The 26,410-nt window shown below is 39.2% G+C and overlaps 1 protein-coding gene across 8 annotated transcripts in view; it reads right to left on the bottom strand.

Annotated features, from left to right (window-relative positions):
• srpk2 (SRSF protein kinase 2) overlaps window positions 1-26,410 on the bottom strand; it is a 69,397-nt gene that overhangs the window by 11,250 nt on the left and 31,737 nt on the right. For 7 of the 8 annotated variants that reach the window (XR_003598633.1, XM_028041664.1, XM_028041673.1 and 4 more), the window contains 9 exons: window positions 18,061-18,215; window positions 14,375-14,483; window positions 12,784-12,871; window positions 12,491-12,578; window positions 12,293-12,399; window positions 10,590-10,755; window positions 6,650-6,690; window positions 5,323-5,647; window positions 3,393-4,283 (listed from right to left, as the gene is read on the bottom strand). Coding sequence is in view for 7 of the 8 variants with exons in the window: in XM_028041664.1 (XP_027897465.1) it covers window positions 3,393-4,283; window positions 5,323-5,647; window positions 6,650-6,690; window positions 10,590-10,755; window positions 12,293-12,399; window positions 12,491-12,578; window positions 12,784-12,871; window positions 14,375-14,483; window positions 18,061-18,215 (1,970 nt within the window). In the remaining variant the exon portion in view is untranslated. Of the gene's footprint in view, window positions 1-3,392; window positions 4,284-5,322; window positions 5,648-6,649; window positions 6,691-10,589; window positions 10,756-12,292; window positions 12,400-12,490; window positions 12,579-12,783; window positions 12,872-14,374; window positions 14,484-18,060; window positions 18,216-18,294; window positions 18,351-26,410 lie in introns of those variants that run through there. The other variant, XM_028041682.1, reaches the window with a different exon arrangement.

Raw genomic sequence — 26,410 nt, 5'->3', positions numbered from 1 at the left:
TTCATATAAATTTTATGTAAATTAATTGTTTAAAAAAACCTATTTGTTAAGATTAAAAAGAAAACAATAAGATGTTTGTTAATCTTTATAGTCACAAAATGGCCAAAAGAAAAATATAAGCCGTATTTTTCGGACTATAAGCCGCTACTTTTTCCCCCACGCTTTGAACCAAGCGGCTAACAGCCCTGTGCGACTTTTCTGTGGATTTTTCTTCAGCCACCAGGGGGCTCTTTAGCAGGAAGTGAATCATTGGAAGTCAAAATTGGAAATCAAAGTAGAAAGCGCTGATTTTCATTTAAAACAAGCACATGCTAGCAGCAGAAATTTCTTCAAACTCATATAATGCAGTTTTTAAGTTGAAGGCCGCTGCACGTAAGCTCGACGCGAAGAAATCCATGGCTCGGCGTTGGAGACGGAGGGCAGCGTCCTTAATAGCAGGTTTATTAAGGACACAGCCTTCTGCTGCGTCCTTGAGAGCGGCGGAGATACCAGCAGCTTATAGCCCGGTGCGGCTTATATATGTATGTTTCCAGTTTTTTGTTGTTGTTTGTTTTTTTTTCTTTTGTTTGTTTTTTTTAAAATGTAGGTGCGGCTTATAGTGAGGTGCGCTTTATAGTCATGAAAACATGGTACCTAAAGCAGCAATAATTAACTGCAACTGTGACGAATAAGGCAGGGGGGGAAATTCCAGGTTTTCTCCAAAATACAGGGTTTCCTCTACATGTAACTGCTCAAAATAAAAGCTGCCACACCTTCAGAATGAATTTCTTTCTTCAATATATGTTAAAACCTACATTTGAGCATTTATACTAACCATGGTCACTCTGAAGTGTATTGAAACATCATGAAATATTAAAACTGACTTTATTTTAAAAAAATAACACTTGGTCGTCTGACTGTGAAGACGGCTACTGTGCGCTGTGCTACTCCCAGGAGTCAAGTAAACTAAAGATGACGGTCCAAAGTAGAGGAAAAGGCGAAAGATAGGCACCTAAAGAAGGTAAAGTTGGATGTATTTTTAGTTGACGCTCAAGTGAAAACGACCCTAATCTTACATATTTTGCATTTGAACAACAATAACGTAGTTAATCAATAGAGTTTGGCCTTCAGACCTCTTCAATAACTGAGAGACACCTGCTGCAGACAAAAAGAGCTTACACACCAGCAGACGCGTAATCTTACATCAAGCAGCTGCTTCAGCTTCTTCAGCAACAGTTCAAGGTAATGATAGTAAAATGTCAAACGTAGGTGGATGAGTAACTGATACTGAGTCATTATAAACAAGCAGAGAGGGACGAGTTTTGGTGGAAAACTTTGAATCAGCCTCTAAAACAGAGTTTTAGCGTTTTCGTGCAGTTATCTCACATTAGTTTGCAGATCCGAATGTTCTGTCTCTGTAGACATTATTCAGTTATGTGTCAATTTAATCTGGGAAGAAGATTATTATTGCAGATGTGCAGTAACCTTACAACAAGGTGTTTGACAGTAATAATAAAAACTCCGCTTGGATCCTTCAAAGCTTTGAGACTCGTGCCTATACTCATGACTATTAGATGTCTTTTGGAACTTTATTTAATAATTGATCTATTATCTGTGTATATATTTGGTATGTTGTTATAATGTGGTCTCAGCACTATAATGTGGTTCCCTGTAGGCAGGGGTGAAAGTAGTTTTACATTCTTGAGGGTACTATAACAAAACTGTATATATATATAATTGCTTCTTTGTGTTCCTTGGAGTTTCTATGCTGATTAATTTTTTTTGCAAAGCGATAAGAGCTGGGTAGCTCTACAAAATGGAGTCATGTTTCCCTCAGTCCACTGGCTGCAATTTTGACACCTTGGCGATGCCATGAGACCTAAATTTTGACCATCATGGCATGGAGTGCATTAAAGTTTTCCATGTCTGGCATATAACTATTCATATTAGCTTTTAAACTGGTTATATTGATCCTGTGTTCAGATAGAGGGATAATCAGTGGGCCTAGCATCATGACCTGTTTGTTCTGAAGATCCTGCAGCTTCCACTTCGTCTTCCTGACCATAGGAGGAACCAAAGATCTCCGTTACGTTAAAGCCACATCTTCTGAAGTTAGGATATTTTGTCCAAAGGAATCAACTCAAAACCAGATGTTGGACTGGAATTTATTTCAATGTCATTTGTGAATATCAGCTCCTCATTTTCAACTGTGGAGCTATAAAAGTTGAAAAAGGTTATTATTTTGGAGAAAGTCTCATCAACATCAATATTTCCACTAAATGTAATCTTACATCAAGCAAGACGTTTGATGGAGGAAAATCCTCTCAGGCTCTGAGCTCAAAGCAAGATGCCAGAGAACCTCAAACTATGTTTTAAAATATTAGCCAGTTAATTTAATTTCACATAATTATCGCGGTAGAAGCCATTTGTTAAATACTTAATGAAACATATTGACCGTGATTGACGTATACTCGCCAAAGCAAAGGCAACCGGATGTAAAATAACCTGAAAAGGTGATCAACTCAAAACCACTCCTACCTTTTTACTCTCCGTCTCTCTTTGTTGTTTTAGCACACCCGTTGCCGTGGCAACTGCCTGCGCCCGGCCGGGCAAGCCAAGCAAAGATTACATTAAAAAACTAACATTCAGTCCATTATGATATTAGGTTTTCAGGCTTGATATTTATTTTGCAAATATTAATAAGCGCTCTCATGAACACAGCGATGGTCGATTAGCTAATTTTAAACTCCTGCTCTGCTAGTAAAAAAGTTGCCTTATTATTATTTAGGAATTGTGCAATAAACACCTTGTTGAAATAATAGTAATAACTGACATTATTATTTTTGTTGGGTCATTCATTTGAACACGTTTTGTTGATTTTTATATATTTTTTTGTTGCTGTTCTTTAATTAAGTTACATACGTTTTGCCGACATCGACGTATTGCACCCCTGCTCTAGCAAAGCAAAGAACAGTTTCGAAACAATATGAAATGAGAAAAAAGTTATTTATTAACTGATTAAGCCGTGTTTTAGACTGTTCTTGAAAAACTAATCAGTCACTGTTGATTAGTGGGTGCAACACGGCTCACTGATTCTTTAAAGCAGCCACTCCACTCTCTTGCCGGTACTGCGTACCCCCGCTGAATCTTTTAGTGGTACGCAGTACCTGACCATACCCGACCGTACCTGACCGTACCCGTTTACTTTCACCCCTGCCCTGTAGGTAAAAATAACCATCACAATAAATCACAAATTCTGCAGCTTTTAAACTGAATTCACAAACCCTGCATATGCTTGTCAAGTCACAAACTTTAAGATATGTTGCTGGTATTTCATGTGATAAAACAATAGAAATTAGTGCAAGAGCGAAGCAGAAGGGAAATAAAACATGCTTTGTGTCAATGCCCTCTACCTTTCGGCGTATCTCCTGTGCTTGACGATGAAACGGTGCGACTGCGGTCCGCAGTGGGGCTATTTGTTGCGTGTTCTGTTCCAATGTCCACCGTCCCCACGGGAACCGGGTTTCCGGGCTCGGGGTCCAGAGGCAGGTCGGGGAAGAGGGGCACGGCGGCGCGGTGCTGCTCGCTGGAGCCGTTGGTCAGCGCCGGCTCGGCCACTTCGCCGTTGTACATCTCGTACCCGGAGCTGAGCGAGATGTCCCGGTCCGTGTAGCTGAGCTCGGACTCCACCAGCGGGCAGAGGACGGGCTCGGGCGTGGGCGAGGGAGTGGGCGGCGTGCCGGGGTTTTGTCTCAGCGACTCGGAGACCAACAGGACGTGCCCGTTAGTTTTAGCTGAAATGGTTTTAGTGATCTGCTGTTTAACCGGAGAGGTGCTGTCCGTGAAGAGGTCCGCCGTCGTCGTCGTCGTATCATCGTCGTCTTCGTCGTCGTATATCTCCTCGTACTCCTCCCACTCCTGCTCCTTTGACTCCTCCTCTTCCACAGCCGCCTCCTCCTCGGCTTTGCTCTCAGTCTTTGGTGCCTCTGTTCCGATGTCTCCATCCTCCTCTTGCTTCTCCTCTACTTGTTCTTCCTCTACCTTTTCCTCCGTCTCCTCCTCCTCTTCCTTCACATTCTCATTTTCTGTCACTTTCAGTGGCTCCTCCTCCTCCTCCTCCTCTCCCTCCTCCCCATCTGCTTGTCCTGAATCTCCATTACCTTCTTCTGAGGCGGGGGGTATGGGGGCGTCTTTTTCAGCGACAGGCGTGGGCTCTTCTTCCTCTTCCTCTTCCTCCCCCTCCTCTTGTTGGTTGTCAGCGGGGATTTGCAGTGTTTCGCTTTGCTCCTGGGGAGGCGCTGCGCCTAATACGAAGACAAGGGCAGAAAAACAGCAAGTGGGTGGAAAGGGGATCAAACAGTGAGTCCAGTCAAAGACGATGTAGGCGAACGGAGAGGCAAACTAAAGCGAGTACGAACATGAGAGGGACGGGGGGGCGGAGGAGGAGGAGGCAGACGGAGAAAACGTTTGTTTCTATGAATCAGCTTGGAGCCGATCCACATCCTTCCCATTCACAGGCAGCACAAAGCTGCATCTGCATGCTTACGGGCTGAATCACAAGCCGTGCCTCTATTCCAGTTGTCGAATTTTTAAAATACAACGTTTCTAGGCGCATCTCTGTCACCTGGTTTGAACCGAATCAAACGCGCCACAGAAAGCATAATTCCAGCAGATATAAATATCAGAAATATTTACAGTTTGTGTTTAAGATGAAAAATAATTTTTGTCAATGTTTATATGAACTTCTCAAGTGGCATTTTTAGTTTCGCCTCTTTTAAATTCTGTAAAAAAAAAGAAAGGAAAAAAATCCCCAATTGAGCACCTTTTGCTTTCCAAATACTAACTGATTAATGCCAAAAAATAATCAATAGATCAATAGATTATTATCTACACTGTATTTATTTATGTGAAGTCAAACAGAAGGGATGGAGCTTTTTTCACCATGTTGACATTGGACGTAATTCTTTAGCCTTTACTGCAAATGGTCGAGCAAACACTAAAGGAATGCTGCTGTTGCATTTTTGGCAACAATTTTATTTTCATTGTTTTAAAAATAAAGGGACTGAATCGTTTATTAGCATTTATTAAATGCATGTCTCAAACTGTATAAAATACACTTTAATGGTTAAATGAAAAATCTGCAGAATGTGCCAATGTTTTCATCCAATTGATCGATTAATTGTTAGAATAATTGATTAATAAAATAATTGTTAGCTGCAGCTTTATTTGAAAGCCTCTTGTTGACTCCGTTACGGCCTTGTCCAGGTCGTAACAAGGTTTGAACCTCGGTGGGTCCGGCGTTGGACGTTCACACATTTCTGACGATTTACCAACAGAACTCACATGTATGATTCGTCAACCTGACGGGTCTCTCCCTTTCTCCTCCCTCTTCCTCTTCTTCCTCTCCATCCTCCTCGTCATCGTCGTCGTCGTCGCTCTCTCCCAGAGCCATGCTGGGTCCCAGAGGCAGCGGCTGCTGCTGCTGCTGCGGCGAAGGCAGGCTGCGTTCAGCGTCACCCTTGTCGCCGCTCTCTTTGGCTCTCTCCTCCATGATCTCGGCCTCTCGCTCCAAGGCTTCGATCTCCAACATCCGCCTCTCCAGCAGCTCGGCCTGCCGTTTCTGTTTCTTCTTCAGCTTCTTCTTCTTGTTCTTGGAGATTTTTCCCACCTGGAAATAGACAGAAAAAGTAGATATAGCCATAAATCAGAGGAAAAAATGCACAAAAAAAACACTTCAATATACACATATAGCATGAGAAATACCAATGGTGAATTATTCAGTTATTATTTTTGACTGATGAGACGTGATGCCAAACTCCACAATTGAACGCTGTTTGTTAATGTTGCAGAATTATTTTCAATCAAATCTCATCAAACCACTCAGGAAAATAATCATGTATATTCTTCTTATGTTCCTGAGTTTCATAGTCATGTGGGTTTAATTGTGTAAGAAGAAACTTTTTAAAAACTCCTTCCTTCTTTATAAGAGTGTAACATAACCCCTCGAGTAACCCCATTTTGTTACATTCGGCTTAAAGCAGAACTTACAAACACACACAAGGGGGATCTGTCCCAGGAAAACAGGTAAGGTATGCTACACCATTTATTTTGGAAAAATAAATAAATAAATACCCAAATCACTCAATAAGAAATAAGTTGATCCTTAGCAACAATGATTTATTCAACTAGAATTACAATACTACAAAATAATAATAGTTATCTTAATAGATAGATCGATAACCCCATTCCCTCAAAAAAAATAATTATGGTTACTCGGTTTAAATCAGCACAAGACCTAATTAAGTAAATGTCCAAAAGACAAAAAGTCTCTTTGTATTGCCGACATGCAGAGAGAAAACAATAAAACGATGACTGTGTTGTTTTAATTGTCTTGCTTTCTGACTCCCATTCAGCAGGGGGCAGCATACATCCTTTTACTTATCAATTCCCCCCAGACTCCCTCAATACTGTTTCATTTGCCTGGATCTCAGCAGCTTGTGAGTGAGTTCTGCTGACCATGATACAGACAAAACCAAATGCTTACAAACCAAAGCATGAACAAACCTGGATGTTTTGCTTTTAACTTTGTTTTATGTTGTGTGTGAAGTGCGTGTGCGTGTGTGTGTGTGTGTGTGTGTGTGTGTGTGTGTTCTTCTTAGTTCATACTCACATCAGACGTACTCACCGGTTTGAGCTGGGGCGCTGTGCTAACTGAAAGACACGGACAGAGAGACAAAGATGAGTGGCTTCAGATTCTGATCAGGTAGCAATCAGGACCTTTAGGTAAAATGCTGCTCACTGCAAAACAACAAACTTCCAAGAACTTTATTGAGATTTTATGTGACAAACCAACAACAAGCAGGTTTTCCTTTCAGGATTATGTAGCTCCATTCATTTTAACTTCAGCTCTGAACAGCTTTCCGTTCCCTGTCAGTCCAATCTTCCTTCATATTGAGACAGGACTTCTTTCAACAATTGTTTTCATAAAGGCTAGCTTTGTGGAGGTCAGGGCTCCCGCAGGTTTCACCAACTCAAACTGGAGACTTTTTAAGATCTTTATTAATTAAGTTTATCGACCATTTCTCCGCAGAAATGTACAAACTGGTGATAAATTTGAACTTACCCATGATGGATGAAAACAAACTGGCTAGCAAGGGTATGCTAGCAGCTAGTTAGCAGCACCCTGAACTGTCTTGAGTCGCAATGAAGATGTCGGAGTGCGACTCAAACTTTTGCTTGAACAGAAAAGTCCAGCAAGAAAAGAAAATATATAGATTATACTAGATTATTTAGTCCTGCCAAGATAAAATTTAAGATCTGAGGTAACATATTAAAGGCAGACTTACTTCTTTAATGATTTTAAAGACGCAGTATTATGTACAATAGACGTTTTTGAGCTTTACATCGTGTTATAATGTTTTCCCCTCATCAAAAAACAAAATAAATACCTGGGGAGTGTTACTTTGATTCTTTCATGCATGTTTGAGAAATACTTTTATCTCCATGGCAACCACTCAGCTGTGGAAAACACCTGGTTGGATCTAGCCCCGCCTTCAAGGCATAGCTCCTCCTCAGAGCTGCAGTTTCCAAGCTTCCGTGCTTCTGCCTGGCAGAGAGCCCCACTCAGCTCCTTCAGACTAGCCAGCAGCAATTAGCAAACAGTTGGTGAAACTGCACATCTGCTGAGCTCGAAATGTGAACTACATCTCAGTGCAATGCCGGTAAAAATGTTGTTCAAGGGTTAACAGAGGAGCCATGTGATGACTTCCTGAAGTCTCGGAAAGAGCAGGAATTTTAAAGAGACAGAGGCCCAATTTCAAGGCATTAAATCAAAAAATAAAATTTCTTTGAAGTGATATTTGAAATGTATAGCATTTTCATAACAACTGAAGATAACATAGTTAATTGACTATGCTGTAAAATAGGGCTATGTGCCTGGAAATCACATAATACTGCCCCTTTACGGCCTTGATTTTAGATACATGGATGTAAGATTTGTGGACATCTTGGAATGAGAGTTATGCCAAACATTTTACATATTTTATTGAACAGCCCTCTGTAAGATGTTGAGATAAGCTTGACCCGGTTTTTCTAAGAGGGTCAGCGTAAAAGGAGCCGAATAAAAACAAAACGTAGGCTACACTTTTCAAATGAGAAATTATGCACCACTTTGTGCTGGCGTGTCACATGAAATCCGGGGAAAACGCGTCCGCTTTGGCGAGTTTTGTTGGGAGTTTAAATGACAAACAAATGAAGAAACATTACTTGTGCACACCCACTGCCTTCCTTCCTCGTTGCAGATCGATGAAAGCCTTCAATTATTTACTGCAGTCTTAAACACATTAGATATGGCTGGTCCTACCTGCTTTGCAAACATGGAAAATAATGAATGTGCAGTCTCTCATATTTTTCCCTTACTGGCTCACAGAAAAACACTCTGGACTGATAGACAACAGAAATTTGTCGTTATTTCTAGAAATCCCTCATTATTTTTTTTGTGACCTGTAGAAGAAAATCCTCCTTATTAGGGGACACGGTCTTCCAGCTTTATGAAATATTCTGAAACATTCCCTCTATTAAAACCTTCAAAACTACATTTTATCAAAGAGCCAGCAGCCAATGTTGCACATAAGACGAACGACAGGCATTTATGTCGGTATAAAAAGCGTGAACTTGCTCTGCCCCTTCAGTCGCAGACCGACTCTGCCACCGCCATCGAGCACTTTTTGTTTTCAGTGTCGGCATTTGTATTCCCTTTCAAATGTACAAATGCAAGCTGCTGAAAAAGACTGACTGATGCAAGCATCTGACAGCTCACACTGGGGTTCAGCAAGAGGACAGGGTTCATATCCAGTTTTTGGAAAAAAAAAATTTCTTTTCCAGTGGAGGAAGTTGTTGTGAAGAAAAAAAAAATCTCTTCAAAGCACCAAAAGGGAGGCAGCAGAGGAAGCACTCAGAAGCTCATTCCTTTCTGTGCAACAAGAACTTTATGATCCTTTTGCAAAAAAAAAAAAAAAATCTGCTTCATTAGATTTTACTATGTTTTTTTTTTTGTGGGCTTTTGAAAATTTTCCTAAAATGTGGATTTCAAATCAGAATCACCTGCTATTCTACTCGAATGCTTTCACATTTCAACAGAACTAATAATCATCATTAGGAAACTAGAAACATGTCAGTGACTAATCTTTAAAAAAGCTGAAATAAGTTCTTTGTTTTTTTCATTTTGCTTTTAAAGAACATTATCTCTAAAACGGGTCTTGTCCTAAATGTTTTGTGTTTCTTGGTATAGAGAAAAAAAAAAGTCTCAGTCTTTCCAGCAACAAGAATGAGAAATGGGTCACTCTTTCTTTAAAAAAACGACTGCTGCATTTGGCCAAGTTTAATGAACGTGAGCGTTTAAACAGAATGTTTGTGCTACTATTTAAAATTAAACTAAAGTGAAATTAAGAGAATAATGACTAATACTGTGTGTTGCACCTATTATTTTAACAAGATTTTAATTTGCAAGCGTTAATCATGGTGTGCAACATTTGTACTAATGAAAAAAACAAAGTCCCTCTTGACCTTTGACATCCCGGCATTGAAATACCACTAGTTTGATGGGATTTCAGTATTCAGGCCCAAAGTATTACGTTTTATTTGTAACTTCAATAAAACTGATATATACAATTTGATTAAAAGACATTAGAAAGAAAACCCTTAATGGAAAAAGATTTAGCAACTTCTATCTGGTGTTAATTTAACTTAACGACATAACGAATGCAGACAAGAGGAAATACTCCCTGCAGCTCCCTTAGAGAAACCTCATCTGTTTACCATGCTGCTAATACCTAAACATCAACTTGTCTTTGCATGAAGCAGATTTTTAAGAGCAGACTGTTCGTCATAATAATGTTTTGGTTTAAATCTGAGGCTCAAAACCCCTGACTAGAAGCTACCACAAGAAAAAAGTATGACTTCCCTGTTTTCAGAAATTAACCAAGCTGTCAACTAGTGAGGATCCCAGAACTGCGAGAACCGGAACAAGGACTGGGGATTTTTGGCAGATTGTGAAAAACATGTTAGCGATACACGAGGGAAGCTTACACAATATAAAAATCATACGCAAGATCTCATCACATGACTGTGAGACAACACAGAATTAAATTAATAGAAGACAATATGTGCTGCAAATGTAAATTAGAAGTAGGAACCTTTAGGCAAATGGGTCAATCCCTTCTGGGCTAAAGTGGTAGATTAGCTGAGTAACTGGCCAAACACCCTGCAGTATGTCCCAGATGGTGGAGGTACCTAAAATAATACTTCTTGTTATCACGGTTGTTCTAATAACAGCTTCCATGATTATTTAAGAAAGAAATGTGAAAGTCTGGATAAATTCACCAAACACTTTGTAATGCCAGATTATATTCTGTTCTTTTGACTATTTTGATGGCTCAGTTCCTGTGCCTTCGTATTTTACACTGGAACAAATGTCGATACCGGCGGTGACAACCGTGCACCAACCGACCAAGTTTCATTCACGTTTAATTGTTCTAACAATGTTCATAAACGGGGGGGGGAAGGGGAAAAAATACTAAAAATGTAAATGAAAGCAGTGTTTGTGTTGGTACCAGCTGATCCGGACGGGGGTGGAGCTCCAGCTTTCTGCCACTCGGTGGCCTCCATGGCCATGCGCCTCACGAACACGTCGTCCACACACATCAGGATGTTCTCAGGTTTGATGTCTGTGTGGATGATTTTACACTTCGTGTGGAGGTAGTCCAAACCCTGCAGGACCTGCACAGACGTTTAAATCAACAGACATTCATAACGACGCTGATTTTTCTCTTCTTCAATACTTTCTTTCTTTTTTTTTTACATATTAACAAAATATGTAAAAACTTTAAATTAGTACACTCATCCAAAACCAAACAGTTAATCTTTTGGAGGGGTTTTTATTTTCATGTCGCTTTCTTTTCTTTTTGGATATTGAAGAGGAAAATAGCCTCATTTATCACTTCTTTCATCGTCTGGGCAGCTTTCAAGAGGCAGACTGAAAGAGTTCAACAACTTCACATGCTGATCAGGTGTCTGATGGGAAAATGCCCCCAAGTCTCGTGAGAATAGCAGCGTTGCTCGAGTCTAAATTGAACCACTGTCTGCGTCTCTTGCGTTTGACCCAACTGAATTATAAACCTTGTTGTGCTGCCTCGAAATCGAGGACAACCAACCGCATCAGGAGTTAACAGAAGTTGTGCATCTTTGGATATTTTAAGCAGAAAAGAACCAACAACATTTTGGTTGTTAGCAGGCAAGCGCTGGCTGACTGTTGTGTGTGTTTGGAGTCTAAATGGGGACCCAGTATGAACAGTTGATGCCTCTTCCCTCGCTTTGCTAACAACTATCATGCCTTCAGCTCAGTAATAAATTTACGAATATCAAGTAAATGGTTGCTTTATGCCATCACTATAGTTTGTGAGCAAAGATGCAGCAAAGAAGCCTCCGATGCATTCAGACTTCGACCCTTTCTCAGACCCCGGTCATCTTTAATTTATTCAATTGAAGATTTTACCAAGCGATGTGCTTAAACAACACATTGATAAAACATTATCAGGTTTTTATTAAAGAAGAACACCAACCATGCAGCTAGTGCTTCAAAAGTAGTGGAAACGGATCCATTTTTCAGCCAAAATTTCTGGCTCGTTTTTCTTTCTGGTGACAAAATCGTGTAAACAACCAGAGCAGCCGTTTTGGGAAAGATCATGTGAAATATTTATTCATCCTACTGAGTGATAGCAAAAGTCCTCCTATTAAATCCACTAAACTAAAGCAAACCTCTTATAAGGTCATCAGGTTACGTTTTCTTATTTTGTTTTATAACAAGATTAAAGAAAAAAAACTTCGTCTTGGATGAAAAATTATTACACCACTTCTTCCATCCATGCCTATATGCATTTTTTCCTGTAATTGTTTTGGAAAAAATTACATTAGGGATATTAGGGACACATGGATGAGTCTCTAATACTAATAACGCCTACTGAATTACTTTGGTTTTATCACAATAATCCAGCCAATAATGTTCTGTAAGATGAAGCAGCAGAAAGCTAAAGCTTCCCTTTTATACATGAAAACAAAAAAATAATTCAGAAAATTATGAATATTTAAAAAAGAAACAGAGCATGGCAGTAATTCATGTTAAATGCGGATTAATTGTGATTCCTCGAGGGGATAAAAGGTGTCAAACTGGGGTAATTTGATGAATTGCCATGTTTCGGGTGCTTCATCCATATTTAATGGAATCCACCGCAGTGTGTTGCTGCGTGGGTATTATCACCTGTCTGATAATGCTCTTGACACACGGCAGCGGCAGACCTTGGTAGTTGGATTTAATGATCCATTTCAGCAGGTGATGACCCAGCACCTCAAACACCATACACACATCTGGTCAGACGAGTCAAGGGCTGCCAATATCGCATTTCTGACGGGAACGCTCGTAAAAACACGACACGGGTAAAACGTCTGACGAGGATACGTATGCCGTTGACGCCGGAGATCTTGAAGTCGTCTATCAGCTGCACCACCATGTCTTTGTTCGGGTCGCCGGGGTCGCTCTCTCTCACCTGGAGGTGAAATGGACGAGAGGGAATTATGTTAAAATAGAAGAAGAAGAAAAAACAGCAGAGGCAAATGTCAAGAGAACATAAAGAGGTGAACAACTGCAAGATCAAAAGAAGAAAAAAAGACTAGAAATGACAAAATAGGAAGGATTAAAAACCCAAATACTGATAAAAAATAAATTAATTAATAAACCAATCAGATTCTCACACATCGCAACAATTTGATCTCATCCAGGGCCGTTTCCGTGTAGTGCTGGGCGCTCTTCACCACCTTCATTGCCACGAAGTTCTTCACTCTGTAGTCCAACACAAACACAGAGGGCAAACTGACTGACAGACTGGAATCCGAATCCCTGCCTGGTTTTCTCTGGGAAAACTTGTGTCGTTATGCAATTACAGAGCAGAGTGAAGAGATATCACTGTTCCACAAGGCTCTGTTCGCCTTTTAACTAATATGTATATTCCCCTAAAATCACTTTGGGCGCCCAGGAGCAGAACTAAACAAAAGGGATGAAGGATATACTGTAGTTACGAAATCAGCTTCCTTGAACTCTACAGAAACAGCTGGCTCCTTGAAAACATTACTGCACATTGCAGCTTTTATGCAAGGACAGAAGTCATGGTAATATTTTTTTTTACCTTTGAATATAATATTTTATTTTACCCGACCTTGTTTTGGGTTTTTTTAAGTTTTAATTACCATGCATGTATAATCTTGCCTTCTCTTACCTTTGCAGGACATTTATTCATTTCTGTGCTGTTATTAGCTCCGGCATGCCGTGAACGCCAGCATAATAACAACTAATGAGATTTTGAGAAATGGAAAGACTCATTTCTTGGCAGATAGACTTGCATTAGGAAGCAAATAATCCAACTACTCAAAGTAATACTAAAAAAATATAGATGATGAGCTGCTGGGCTTTTTATTATAGGAAACAATAGTTTATAGTTTACAGTTATTGAGTCTGATAGAAAAAAAATATTAAAGAAAACAATTTATAACTGTAGATTAAAGCTCAGGAAAGCTGAGATTGATGTTTCTAAGTATGTTATGATATCAGTAGATATTTTTATTTATTTAGTAATTTACCCCATTATATTAAAAAAGTACTTTTCCAAGCAGTGAAAGAAAATCAGAAGAAAATAAACATTATATGCCTCAGTATATAATGACAGAATTTTTCAAATCAGAACCCACAATTGCAATTTTAATTTTTCGTTTTAAAGCCAAAATAAAAGAGAACATTGTAAGAAAGGATGTATGTAGAAGGAACTAATCCATTGTTAAATTTAGATTTACAAAAACAAAAGGCATACAGTTTATTTGTCTAACATCGTGTTGGAGTTTGGTTCCAAAATAGTAACCAAACTCCCAACTTATTTTCAAACATTAGTGTAATTAACACCAGCGGCCCGAACAAATGAGTTTGGTGAGAAGTTACTCCTGGTTGCTGATCCTGTCAGCCATCTGCCCTGGTTGCCACGGCGAGCCGAGTTATAGTTCAAGCTGACAGATTCGGTTTCCAGCGCAGGACGGTGTTGGTTGCAGTTGTCAGTGAGGAGACGAGTCAGATTCTGTCAGCAAGTGCATGTGTGGTGTGCGCTTCCGGTGCGTGTGACGTGCGCTTCAAAGCCAGCACCTGTAAGTGTCGACTTCAGCGCTATGAGTGAGTGCCGTTTCTGGGTCACGTCTGTGTTTGTAGAGGATGTGCAGACAGAAAAAAAACCCCAAAAACCCACGAAACTCTGAAAGGGCGGATCGTGCTGCAGTGAAGGTGTTTGTGTGTGATGAGACTCACTGTATGTCCCAGCACAGCCATACTGTGGAGAAGTGGCCCCATCCCAACTTCCTGATCACATGGTACCTTCCGTTGAATAAATCCCCGATCTTCACCGGATGGTATCCTCCTGAGAGAGGCGAAGCAAGGAAGGTGAAGGTCACACAGAGAGCTGCATCTGACGCCGACACAACGGCAAGCTAGGATTTAAAGGAGCATCTACGCAACGCACCGCCACACGGAAACACAACGTTAAAGATATTTGTTTGATGTTACATCCAACAAATATTTTTCATACAGAAATGTGGGCTTCATGAAGAGTATGTTTAATAGTAAGAATAATTTATTTAGTCCTAACTGTATATCTAACATGTGCATCACAATTTACGGGAATGCTATACAAATTAGCTGGAAACATGTCCAATCACATGCTATGCTATGCAGACACTCTGTCTGCGCTGATGAACATCCTTCACCTAAAATGACTGACATAATAGCAGACTATCAATCCATCGAATAACTACTTTAAGTACAGAAAAGCAAAAAAAAGCAAAAATGATTTTCTCCATCCTGTAACAAATTGTTAAATTTACACTTTTCATCCTAATACAAAAACAATATGTCACCTGAAAAGCAACACATGTAATAGGATTTTGATGATGTGGATGATGCGCTTTGTTTCTTTACTATTAAAATTCTTTTACATCACCAGATATGAAAAATGTGTAAAACTGTAGCTTGAAACACATCAGTATGACAGTCTCCCATCAATAAGCTCTGCAATAGCGCAGTAAAGACATATTTTCATTAAATTGAATATTTTCACCACAGCAAATCAAATCAATCAAATCAGTCCATTACAGATTTCAGATTTATTCAAGTCGCGAATAGGCAATTAATGTTAAAACAAGTATGTGACTATAAAAAGACATAAAAACTAAAAGTATCAAAAGTTAAAAAGTAAAAAACAATTTTAAAAAAACAAACAAAACCAAATATCATGTCTTTATAATTAAACAAGCAGAAATGTCTTTGAGCTCAAACCCTCTTTAGGATTCAAAAACTGAAAATACAAATAATCACCACTTTCACTTCCTTTATATTCTTTTCTGCAGAGATTACAATGGAAAAACCTTGATGAAGGCCAAAATCTGAAGAATTATCCATTAATACTACTATCTAAACATTAATCAATTTATGGGGTGGATTTTTAATATGCCAGGAATTCAACATATATATTTGTTTTTGTGCTGTAAGCATGATTTGTCACAAGAGTTTATTTTAAGCATGACAAATGAGTCAATGAGTGAAAGCTCAAAAGCTTTTCCAGTATGAATGGTGAGATTACAACAGGCTTTCACAACAAAAAGATAAAGAAAAAGGACATCATATGAAAGGCATTGTTAAGTTTAGAGCTTCAAAAAGAAAAACCTCTACTCATAAAATACTTTTACACAGCTCTAAAAGACGCTGCAAAGTAAACAGTGTGTTGAAGTTGCCAAATTAAAAACATATTTTTCTTTTATCAATGATTTGACAGCAAAGTATATAAAAGAAATGTTATTATTTCACTTTTCTGATGATTTCTTGTCTTAATGAAACAGTTTGACTGTTTCCTTAGAAAAATAAGTTGCTGTCTCCAGTCAGAAAGCTTTTGTGGCATTGATAGAGTTTGATCAAAATTCACCAACACTGATAATTACTAAACTAATAAATAAATTCGTAAAGGGCAGATATATTGTTATAGAGCTAGAAAACCTGAACATCTTGTAAACATGAAATCTAAATAGACTATACCTGGTCTTTTTTCTTTTTAAGTGCACTTCTCGGAGATAACGGGTTTTTATCCTGCTCTCCATGAAGCCTCCTTCTCAACTCCTCTGGGATTTGAGGTCATAGTTCAGATATTTGAGCTTTTAAGATGCGATTCAGTTGATCTCAGTTGGAAAAACAATGCCTTTATTGCTTTACCACAATTATGTCTCATTACCACCGTCCAAAATTAGCATCCAAACCAGAATGAGTGATTTGTGCAAACTTTCATGGCCTCAACCAAAAAAAATAAAGTCTACAAGAAGAACAAATCAGAACTAGCAAAAGCAATTGCACAATGACAAATAGTTCTGGGGAAGCAAAACAACACGGTGATGTTTGTGAGCACAAAGTTTCGTCAGGGTTCCCCCCATTCCATTATAAGCCTGGCAGGCCACCAGACTTTACTTGTGCCCCCACCAGGCTAAGCATTGCTTATTTATTTAAGTCTTTTTAAAATGTTTGCATTTTTAAGACTTTATAGTTGGTGTTCAGGTCATTTTCCAATCACACATAATTATTAGTATACTAATTTTCTGTAAAATTTAAACATTTTTTAACTCAAAAACACGATGGGCCGCTGGATGAATGACTGCCCTAGCACCCAACCACCAGGCTTAGCAAGTTTTCTGGGGGAAACTTTGTTTCATACTTAATAAAATGTGCAGTTGTATCTTGTTTTCTCATTTTTATACACGTCTACCAGTTCAAAATGTCCGCTGCCATTCACAGATTGCATTATTAAATTACAAAATAACTACTTTCTAAAAACATTAAACCTGTTTTTGTATCCACAATAATTAGCCGCAGCTCAAACTTGTTTCTTTTGTTCTTTTTGAGGCAAATCAACCAAATTAAATAGATCCTTTAACTTCAAATGTGCTCTGACTCAGCATAACAGTTCTTACCTTCCTTACAAGATACATACATGTAAGTAGCTTTATGTGAAATGTTAGGGTTGAGCATGTTGAAAACTAAATGCAGACAGACTTGTAGAGTTTATCGCGAGTCTCCATAGAACATCATTTCAACACCTTTGTTGCAATAGTGCAGTTGCACTTTAATGAGATTAACAGTGACTCAATTGGAAAAAATATGCCGACATGCATTTGAACATTAATACTGGTCAGAATGGGAGCAGAAATTACAGGATCTTCCTGAATTCTGCAGGAATGCTTGTAATTTTTTTTTTTCAAATACAGATTTTTCCTCTGTGGCAAATTACAAGCAAACTGTGTCTTTTGGTTGCTTTTCCAACTAACTGCTTGCATGCAACATTTTTTGCAACTTTCTCCTATTAACTAGATAAATCAGCACATATATGTAAGCCCTTTGAACTTACATTCAACCTGGACACTTTGCTTTCACTACTTTCATTCTAGGTGGCAACTGCATTACGCTCTGATCCAGAATTCAGTGTCAAATGTTGTCTCAATTCTCAGCTACATGTTTTTACCCTTTTTAAATGTTTCTTCATTTCAAATATGGACATGAATAAAACTTGCGAGTTTTAAGCTAGACCACAAGTCAGAAAAGATAAGTAATAACGAGTAAATATTTAGAATTTTAACATGTAAAATTCTTACTGCAGCTTATTCTTTACAGAATTTTGCATGATTTATAAAAAAATAAATAAATAACGCACTTAAATGCATGAAATGAATTCATCATTGTACGCTACAGTTGCTCCATTCTTGCAGGAGCCAAACAACCTTGAATTGTTTGAGACACGCTAATGTTTATATAATGTTATATTCTATAACACTGAAAGAAAAGGAACGGAGGACGGGGGGGAAAAACAAAAAACACGCCATTATCGAGCTCTGTGGGGCAGATGTGGAGGGTGGAAGGTCCCAAACGGATAAATTCAGCACGTGTGTGTCTGTAACGCTGACCTTTACAGTAGTCTGCTGGGTCCTCCTGCTCCTCATCATCAGAGCCCAGTATCTCTTCCTCCGGCTCTGTCGGCCCTGCCAGCTCAGGTGGAGGTGGAGGCGGTGGCGGGGGAGGGGGCGGGGTACTAACCGGGGCTTTCTGCTGGGTTTCAGGCCTGTGAACACAACATTGAAACAAAACTTAGCAAACCTGATCTGTATCGCTTGATTTTTGTGTTTCGAGCTATGACTCACAAGGACGACTGTAGACTGAGCTCTAAGAGAGGATGACTCATTTCAAAGTTAGCCGTGCTTTCATTCAGATATCAGCTTTTTCAACAGTATCAAGGGATTGGGAAGGGATGGCACTGTCAATAAAAAGAAGCGTTTTTATCAGAGAGCCGCCCGCATCAGACAGAAGCACTATTTGGTTGAACTGGCAACGTTTTTGTTTCTGAGTGAAGAAACCTGAAAGTTGGCGACTTTCATCATCAGCAAGGTGGTTAAAATAAATTCACAGAGATGTATAATGCTACTTAGAAGGAAATGGTGTTTTTCAGCGATTCACTCGGCTGCAAGACAGCGAGAAAAATCAAGACATAAAGCAAAAACAACTGAACATCAAGTTGACGTTTTATCTTTTTGAGTTTTCAACACCTGTCTGTCACGAGACATGATGGATTTGGAGAGGTTGGTAGAAATCTAAAGTGGCCAAAATTTATATTGGCAAGTCAAAACTTCAGCCACAAAACTGGTCGCTCATTTTATAATAAGAACACAACAGACTATGGTAAAATCAAACGATTAAGGTTTATGAGAATATGTTTGGAAAGTTTCAAGGTAGTGACAGTCAAAATGCAGCTTAACATTTCCTTATTAAGGAACAGTCACATCTTAACTGTAAGTGTCAAAGCTATTTGTAAGGTCTTGTTCACACATAGCCGGGTCTTTATAAAAACAAATATTTCCGCCACATAGTTAAAAAAAAGTAATATTGGACACATGTGATCAGTTTCAGAAAAGTTTTATCTGCACAAATACAGACCTGAGCGTTGTTTTAGACATGCCAGACCCATAGGGGGCAGTGTAGCGCAAGGCAAAAACCTGTCAGCCAATCAGATTGCGTCTAAACAACCATGACTTCCTGTTAGGAATTAAACATGGCACCCGAGAGTTCATTTGTGTTGACAGATATTCAGGTTGAACTATTTTTTAAGAGAGCATTAGAATATAAACTTTATAAAACACAAGACAATGTTGATTGGGAATCGTGTCAAAGCAAGCATATGGATATATCGATGCATTACTTGACACAGACTGTGATGTGTGGGACCCTAAGTCTCTTGTTTTTCCGAAGGTGCACACGCAAACACAAATAAGTTGGTGGTGAGTCAGTTCTGAGTTTTTTTATATATAAAATAATCATTTGAATGATATTAAACAGTTTTTTGTGTGGATGAAAGACCAAAACGCAAAAAATGTGGACTAAGCCTAAAACAGGATTAGGCGACCAAGAAGTCAAACACTTTGGACTTTGTTTGACTGCACAAAATCTGTGGTTACAGGATCCAACAACCTATCTGTTTGTTGCCATGGCAACACCAGAAAAAAGGGGGCCTCATAGGTTTAGGTATCAAAACCTTAACATTGTGACGATGCAAAGACACACACACATGCAGACGGGATTTTGTGGAGGGAGAAGGGTGATAACTTGACATTGAGATTTCATTGTGATTTTACAACTCTATCAAGCATTCACACACACACACACACACACACACACACACACACACACACACAAATACGCAGGCAAGGATCTCTGTCCTTGCAGCAGGATGTTCCGTCCCTCTTTACCAAAGCAGTCACGTAGAGTGTCATACATCACATCTATAAGCTCGGTGCTTTTGTGAGACTCTTCCTGCTATTGGCTGTACTAATACCACCTCCCCCCTCTTTAACTTCCTGAAGCCAAGCTTAGCTGTAAGCAGAATTAAAACAGTCTCTTTAAGATGGGCAGAGGAGGCATGGTCACAGGAAGAAAAGAAAACTCAGCGGGGGAACAGCTTAAAACGGCTGCAGAAACAAACAAGACAGGGGACGGCTGAGAAACACAAAAGGTGAGACGGAAAAACGCGAACACAGATGTGGATAATCACAGGAAAACAGAAGACACAGGTCTGAGGCAGAGACCAGAGGGGGAGAATAAACAGACAGATTATTCAGGCACAGAAAAAGTCCAAATACAAAACCTGCATACGGAAACGGGTCGACACGATCGGACGCAACAAAAAACAACAACAGATCAGGAAAGACAAAAGACGAACACCAACCACCGACCAACTGAAGGTAGATTTTTGACAAGTCGGGTAAATTGGAGTAACTCACAAGCCACAGTGGCAGATTCACTACTTAAAAAAAGAACAGTGGCTGCTAGTCTGCTATTAAGGCAATTATCAGTCAGGCAACATTACATGTCTGTGGTGAAGCGTAGAGATGGCCATTTATAGTATTATCATTTGTCATTTATCGTGATAGATGTCTTACAATACGAATTTTGATTCATCGTTGTCACAATAAATTCCAATTAACGATGTTTAAAATAGTCCTAAAAATGGTCAGTATTGTTGGGATTGTTTGTTCAATGAGATAATCAATAATTATCAATAAATCTTTTAAAATTATTAAATGCAGTTGCTGTGTGCAGTTTAGTGATGTAAATCACACTTCTTTATACGACTGGTGTCCTAAAGAAGCATGTTACAAATGGGAATATTTTTCAAGCACAGTTTGTGGATCTATAATCGCTGTGTCATGCAGTCACAGCCATACGCTTACTTCAAAAAAAAGAAGCAAATAGTTTTCATCCCTTTTATTGTCATCACAAAATGTTATGCTAAAACCTGAAGTCCATATCGCCGACCCCTACTAAAGCGTTCTGCAGAAACCATCACATGAGGTTACAGCATTTTATTAATAAGGAGTGGAAAACAAGTGACAGTGGTAATATGTGAGAGCAGTCATTGTTCTGCTCCCAATATCAATGCTGGTGTTTTTGTTTGAAATGTTTTAGAGGTTTCAAACTCTTCTCCCTTGAACATATGATTAGTCAGAGTGACACCTGAGTAACCGGGTAGGTTGCTTCACAGAAATGTATTATTAACCTAATGAATGCCTATGTCTATTTAACTGTGTTGAAAAATCACATGGTCAAATGGTTAGAAATAACACATCAGGTAAATACAGACGTTGTGAGTAAGCATCAGCTAATAGAGTCAATTTTCTTCTTTTTTTTAAAGGTCCCTTTAATTTTCACGTTGCCATAGCGCCTAGGAGTTCATGGTCTTATCCCATTATATTCCAACCATGTTCACATTGTGAGCTAAAAGCACAAAATAACCCTACAATTAATAGCTGCAAGGCAGAAACCACCCCGAATATCAAGCTAGCTTAAAGACTGCTATCCTCCAGTGTCTTGAAAAGTGTTCATGCCACTTGGCTTTTTCACATTTACTTCTGTTACAACTGCAAGCAATGCATAGCAGTGTATTATAAGCCTGGCGGGCCACCAGGCTTTATTTGGACCCCCACCAAGCTTAACAAGCAATAAATAACATTGCTTATTTATTGAAGTTTTTTTTTATGTTTGCATTTTTAAAACTTTATAGTTGGTGTTCAGCTATTAATCTTCCAATAACACATAATTATCAAGTGATATTTTCAAGTTTCCTATCAAATTTAAACATTTTTGAACTCAAAAACATGACGAGTCGCTGGATGAATGACTGCCTGAGTGCCCCAACCAGCAGGCTTAGCAAGTTTTCTGGGGGAAACCTTGCTCCATACTTACTAAAATGTGCCGTTTTATCTTGTTTTCTACTAATGTTCTCTTATCAAACCTCTGAGGCGTTTGCAGAACAGCTGGATTTATATTGACATCAAATGAGTTTTGGAAGAAACTGTATAGCAGCAGTTTATTGGGTTGGCAATGAACTTTCAGAAACACTGTGTGTATAAGTTAACTTTTAAGCATGTTTTGCTCTAATGTAAATGGACTGAGCCAGTGTTTACGTTGCTGAGTCCTTAAACCTCGACAAGTAATCCAGAAATAAATCCTCCTCGCTTCGATATTTGAAAGCGCGCTTTCAGTCGATGTAGCTGTAAATTGCAAGTCTAGACAAGAAGGTTTCAGCCAATAAAACAGCACGCGGCGAGAGGGGAGCTACCGCAGAATGCATCATCCAACCCGTCAACTTCTTATGAGTATTGACATGAACAGGCTGCTTCGTCACACCTTTTACCCCGGCGTGAGTCTGTGTGTGTCTGGCTGTGCGCAGTTCCCCCCCCCATCTCTCTGCTCACGCCCTGTAATGGTATCTCCAACCCCAGCGGGGAGAACAAAAAAGGACAAAAAAAAAAACAAAAACAGCCCAGCATGTTTTTCTGGGTAGTTTGCTGACAGGAAAGCCCTCCTACCTCCTGAGGAAAATTAGCTCAGTATATTCCAGTGTGACAAATGTTCAGGTAGATGGAAAGATGTCGACACTGTGTACATTGTTCACACCTGAAAACCAGCTAAGTCATGCCATCTACTGAAGTTTATGACGGCAAAGTAATGGTCAGATGTAATGAGGAATGTAGAAGATGCTCGACACGATGTAAGTTAGCGTTGGTAGCATAACTTTGCATGTTCTCCCCGGTCTAAAAACATGGCTAAATTGCCCGTGTCTCTGTGACAAATTTTGTTGGGTGATAAATTATCCCAGTAATTCTAGCAGTAAATAACAATACTCTTGTTTTTAGTCTCTCAAAGACTAATAAACCTTAATTTTGTAAAGGATACTTAACACTGGAACTGGAAGATATTTTAAATGTCAAAAAAACACGACAAACAATAATAAAACGGGAACAAAAAACACTTACGACCCAAACCAATAAATAAAACGGATTATGACGTCTCTAAACAAATTTCCCCCATTTTAATTTATCATGTGATTAAGTGATTAATTGCTTATTGCGACAGGCTGAAATCATAACAAATCATCACCAGACATAAATGGTCAAAAAAGGAAACTCTGCTCATCGGTTAAAACAATGGGGAGATTGCTTGATTAATAGTTTGAGAGAATTTTTTTATTGATTTTGGAAAAGGGTATAAATCATTCTCAACATGAAATTAATATAACGTAAATAAAAACAGATTTTTAAAAGAATCAATGCTGCTCCTTTAACTGTTTTTCGTCGTCTTTTCAGAATTATGCTTGTAATTTTCTATGGTTAAAATAAATGTTTCATCTGCCAGGGGTTTGCCTAGCTGGACACATAGACAGACAGAAAGTATATGTAGCTGTTAATGCTGATAAGCGGAGATTTCCTGATAATAAACAAATAATAATTATTATTATTCTGTTGCTGTGAGGGATCCAGAAGTCTACATGCCCGGTCTTTCACTTGCCAGTTTGTGTTTGTTTTGTTTCCAGCTAAAAGGCTTGGGAGAAGAGGATGACGCATTTATATTGAAAGAGAATGACGTGTGGCTCCGAATTCCTTCGCCTACACAGTGTTGGACTTGGAGTCTCCTTTGTTTTGTTTTTTTGAGGGGGGATTGCAGCTTATGAGCTGATCAGCCATCCACAACACACATGCAGCAGTCTTCGTGGGGATGTGACCTATACGGTCAAAGCTGGGGTTTTCCTCGTTTCGGTAGCAATTTTGATTGGCATGTGTGAGGCACAATACGCCATTAAAATATTACTCAAGTGTGTTTTTGTTACACTGCTTAATGTCTCTGGTAACATTTCTCACTTTGATGGTTAAAATTGAAAACAAATGTACCAAAAGGGAGTATTTAGCACCTTTTTCTGCTCTTGGAGGGTTTTTTTTTTGTTGCTTTTTTTAATCCAACAGACAAAGAAGCAAGTACATAAAGCTTGCTCTGTCTTACATCATCTTCCTTCAATTTATTCTGGTCTAAATTTTTCTGCATCATGAAGATGCAGAAAGGAAGACGTCGTCTTGCTAATAACAACCAGAGTCACAGGGCATCGCTAACACCGATGACAAGCCACGCAGAACAGCTGATCGCTCTCAAGTTCAAACTCGATGACGCATCCTTAAACAGCTTTCATTATCACCAAGGTAACAGGTATTCCTTAGCAACAAGAGCCCTGTCCTCCGCTCCCCACATTAAGGCGTGGGGTTCCTACACCAGTGTGGCGGTCCTTCAGCTCCGGATCTCCAATGCTGCGGAGGTGCCTATCTATACCTCTGATTCATTCACGGTGCATCTTTCCTTTCTCTCCATCTTGGCCGTGTGAGCCAAGACAAGCTGAGTCATTCTCTCCGCTCCTCCAGAGGATCCGTCTGCTTGCAGAACTAAGATCTCGCAGCTATTTTCAGGATGCAGCCTGACGTCACAGGCGGCACTGTGCTCCCACGTCGCAGTCTGTAAGCTGCACAGCATGGCTTAGCAGGATTCCTCCCATTCCACATACTGGACTTATTGGGTTTGGACGGACTGTCGGTGACAGAAGGCAACAACAACCCATGCATTCCCAAGGCATCAGAAGAAAGAAAAGTTGCAGTGGTGCAGACTGTCAGCCTGAAGCTTACAGATCAACTTCTAACATGCAACTTATTTAGTTTATATGCAAATTATTTCCAAAAATATTCAAATAGAATTTTTTTTTTTTAATGATCAACTATTTCTACTTCATGTATTTATTTTACTTGCAGAAACTTTGACAATTTTGAATATCTGCTTTTCATTACAACAAATGGAGCTCATTCAGGTTTAGCTAATTCGCAAAGACATGTTGCATGTTATTGTTTACATCCGCAAATTTAGCGCATGCGAACAACACCGGAGGGCAATAAAACTCTTCTTTTACTAGCCACCCATGGCTGCCATGGAACAATCCTGTTAACAAAATGAAACGTAGAGATGTATGTATTATTAATTTAGAGCAGTGCGCCACAGCACAGCAAAATCACTCATATTCTTTGTTTCCCTCACTCTGTTGGCTGTGCTACGCACAGACTTGTTGCCATAAGAACTGACAGACAGCAACGGCACTAGCGTATCAGGATTCAACACCAAAAAAAATACACAAACATTCAGATCGGTACAGTATCATGTTTTCAGGCTTGCTGTTTATTTTGTAATTATTAATTAATAAGTGATCGTCTGAACATTGCAGTGGTTGATTAGCCAATTTAAACACCTGCTCTACTAATGATTGGTCAGAGCTGGTGTGTGGGTCGCCTTTTATTTTTATTTTATTTTGTTTTTTAAATTAACCCAAAAGACACCAAATTCTGCAGCACATCTACATGTTAAAGTTGTCAAAGTCAAGCTAGCTTAACTGACCTAGTTCCCTCTCCCTTGCTATTTTTTTTAATTAAAATTCTCCTGAGCTTGTCATCTACTTTTCGTAGTGTTGACAATTAGTAGCAAAGCACTTCATCCTGTTTTCTTGTACATTTCACGCATACATTTAAGATTTACCACATTAAGGTGACAACAGCTAAAACCAATGGTAATTATTATCAACAGTAGGTTTTTTCCCCTCCAGCAGGGAACCGGAGGTGGGGATCTAAATACAACGTTTATCTGGTTTTATTCTAAAGTTGTCTTACAAAACATTTGAAATGCTTTACAAGTACAATGAGTTTTTCTTAAACTCCATAAACTTTCTAGAGTTGCGCTCCTCGTGGTAGCAGCATGCTAGTGTTTCTCTGTTACATTGGTTCTGATTTGTTCTGTTTGTTGACTTTTGTTTGGAAGTTTTTTGGGCTTGCATGTTTACTCTGGGTTTTGGATGCTGTGCAGCCAGAAGGAGTTTTACTCATACGTTCTTTCTTTATGATATTTATGAAGCGTAACCACAATGTACCCAGTTGTTTTTACAACTCAAATGTTAAAGATGGATCAGGACTGTTTTGAAATGGAAACCCAACAGACCACTATCCTTGAGGCTGCTGGTCGGTTGGGTGTTTGTCACTCCAATTTACAGAGACTGTATTGATTGTTGGGAAAACTCAGCAGAGGCCAGCGGATGCAAGTCCACTCACTGCATTATATTGACTCAGCTATATGGTACATCCATTATTAGGTGCAGTTCACACACGGGTGTGATGCTAACACACAAACGCAACATCCAGCAAACATCAATCCTAGTATGAATTGCCACAAAGACCTAATATTAAAGTTGGAAAACATACAAGCTGTCATATACTCAAAGCTACTGTTCACGTTTTATCTCTCTAATAAGGGAAGAAATTAACCACATTCCTAACACAAAATGCTGCTGGGATCAGCGGTGCTTTTTCACTTTGCAGTCCTCTGCTCTCTCTATAGCGCTCTTGTTCTCGA

This window comes from Xiphophorus couchianus, chromosome 2 (assembly GCF_001444195.1).
Source record: "Xiphophorus couchianus chromosome 2, X_couchianus-1.0, whole genome shotgun sequence".
In the NCBI taxonomy this organism is placed as follows: Eukaryota; Metazoa; Chordata; class Actinopteri; order Cyprinodontiformes; family Poeciliidae; genus Xiphophorus; species Xiphophorus couchianus.
This window is presented reverse-complemented; position numbering and strand designations above follow the sequence as displayed.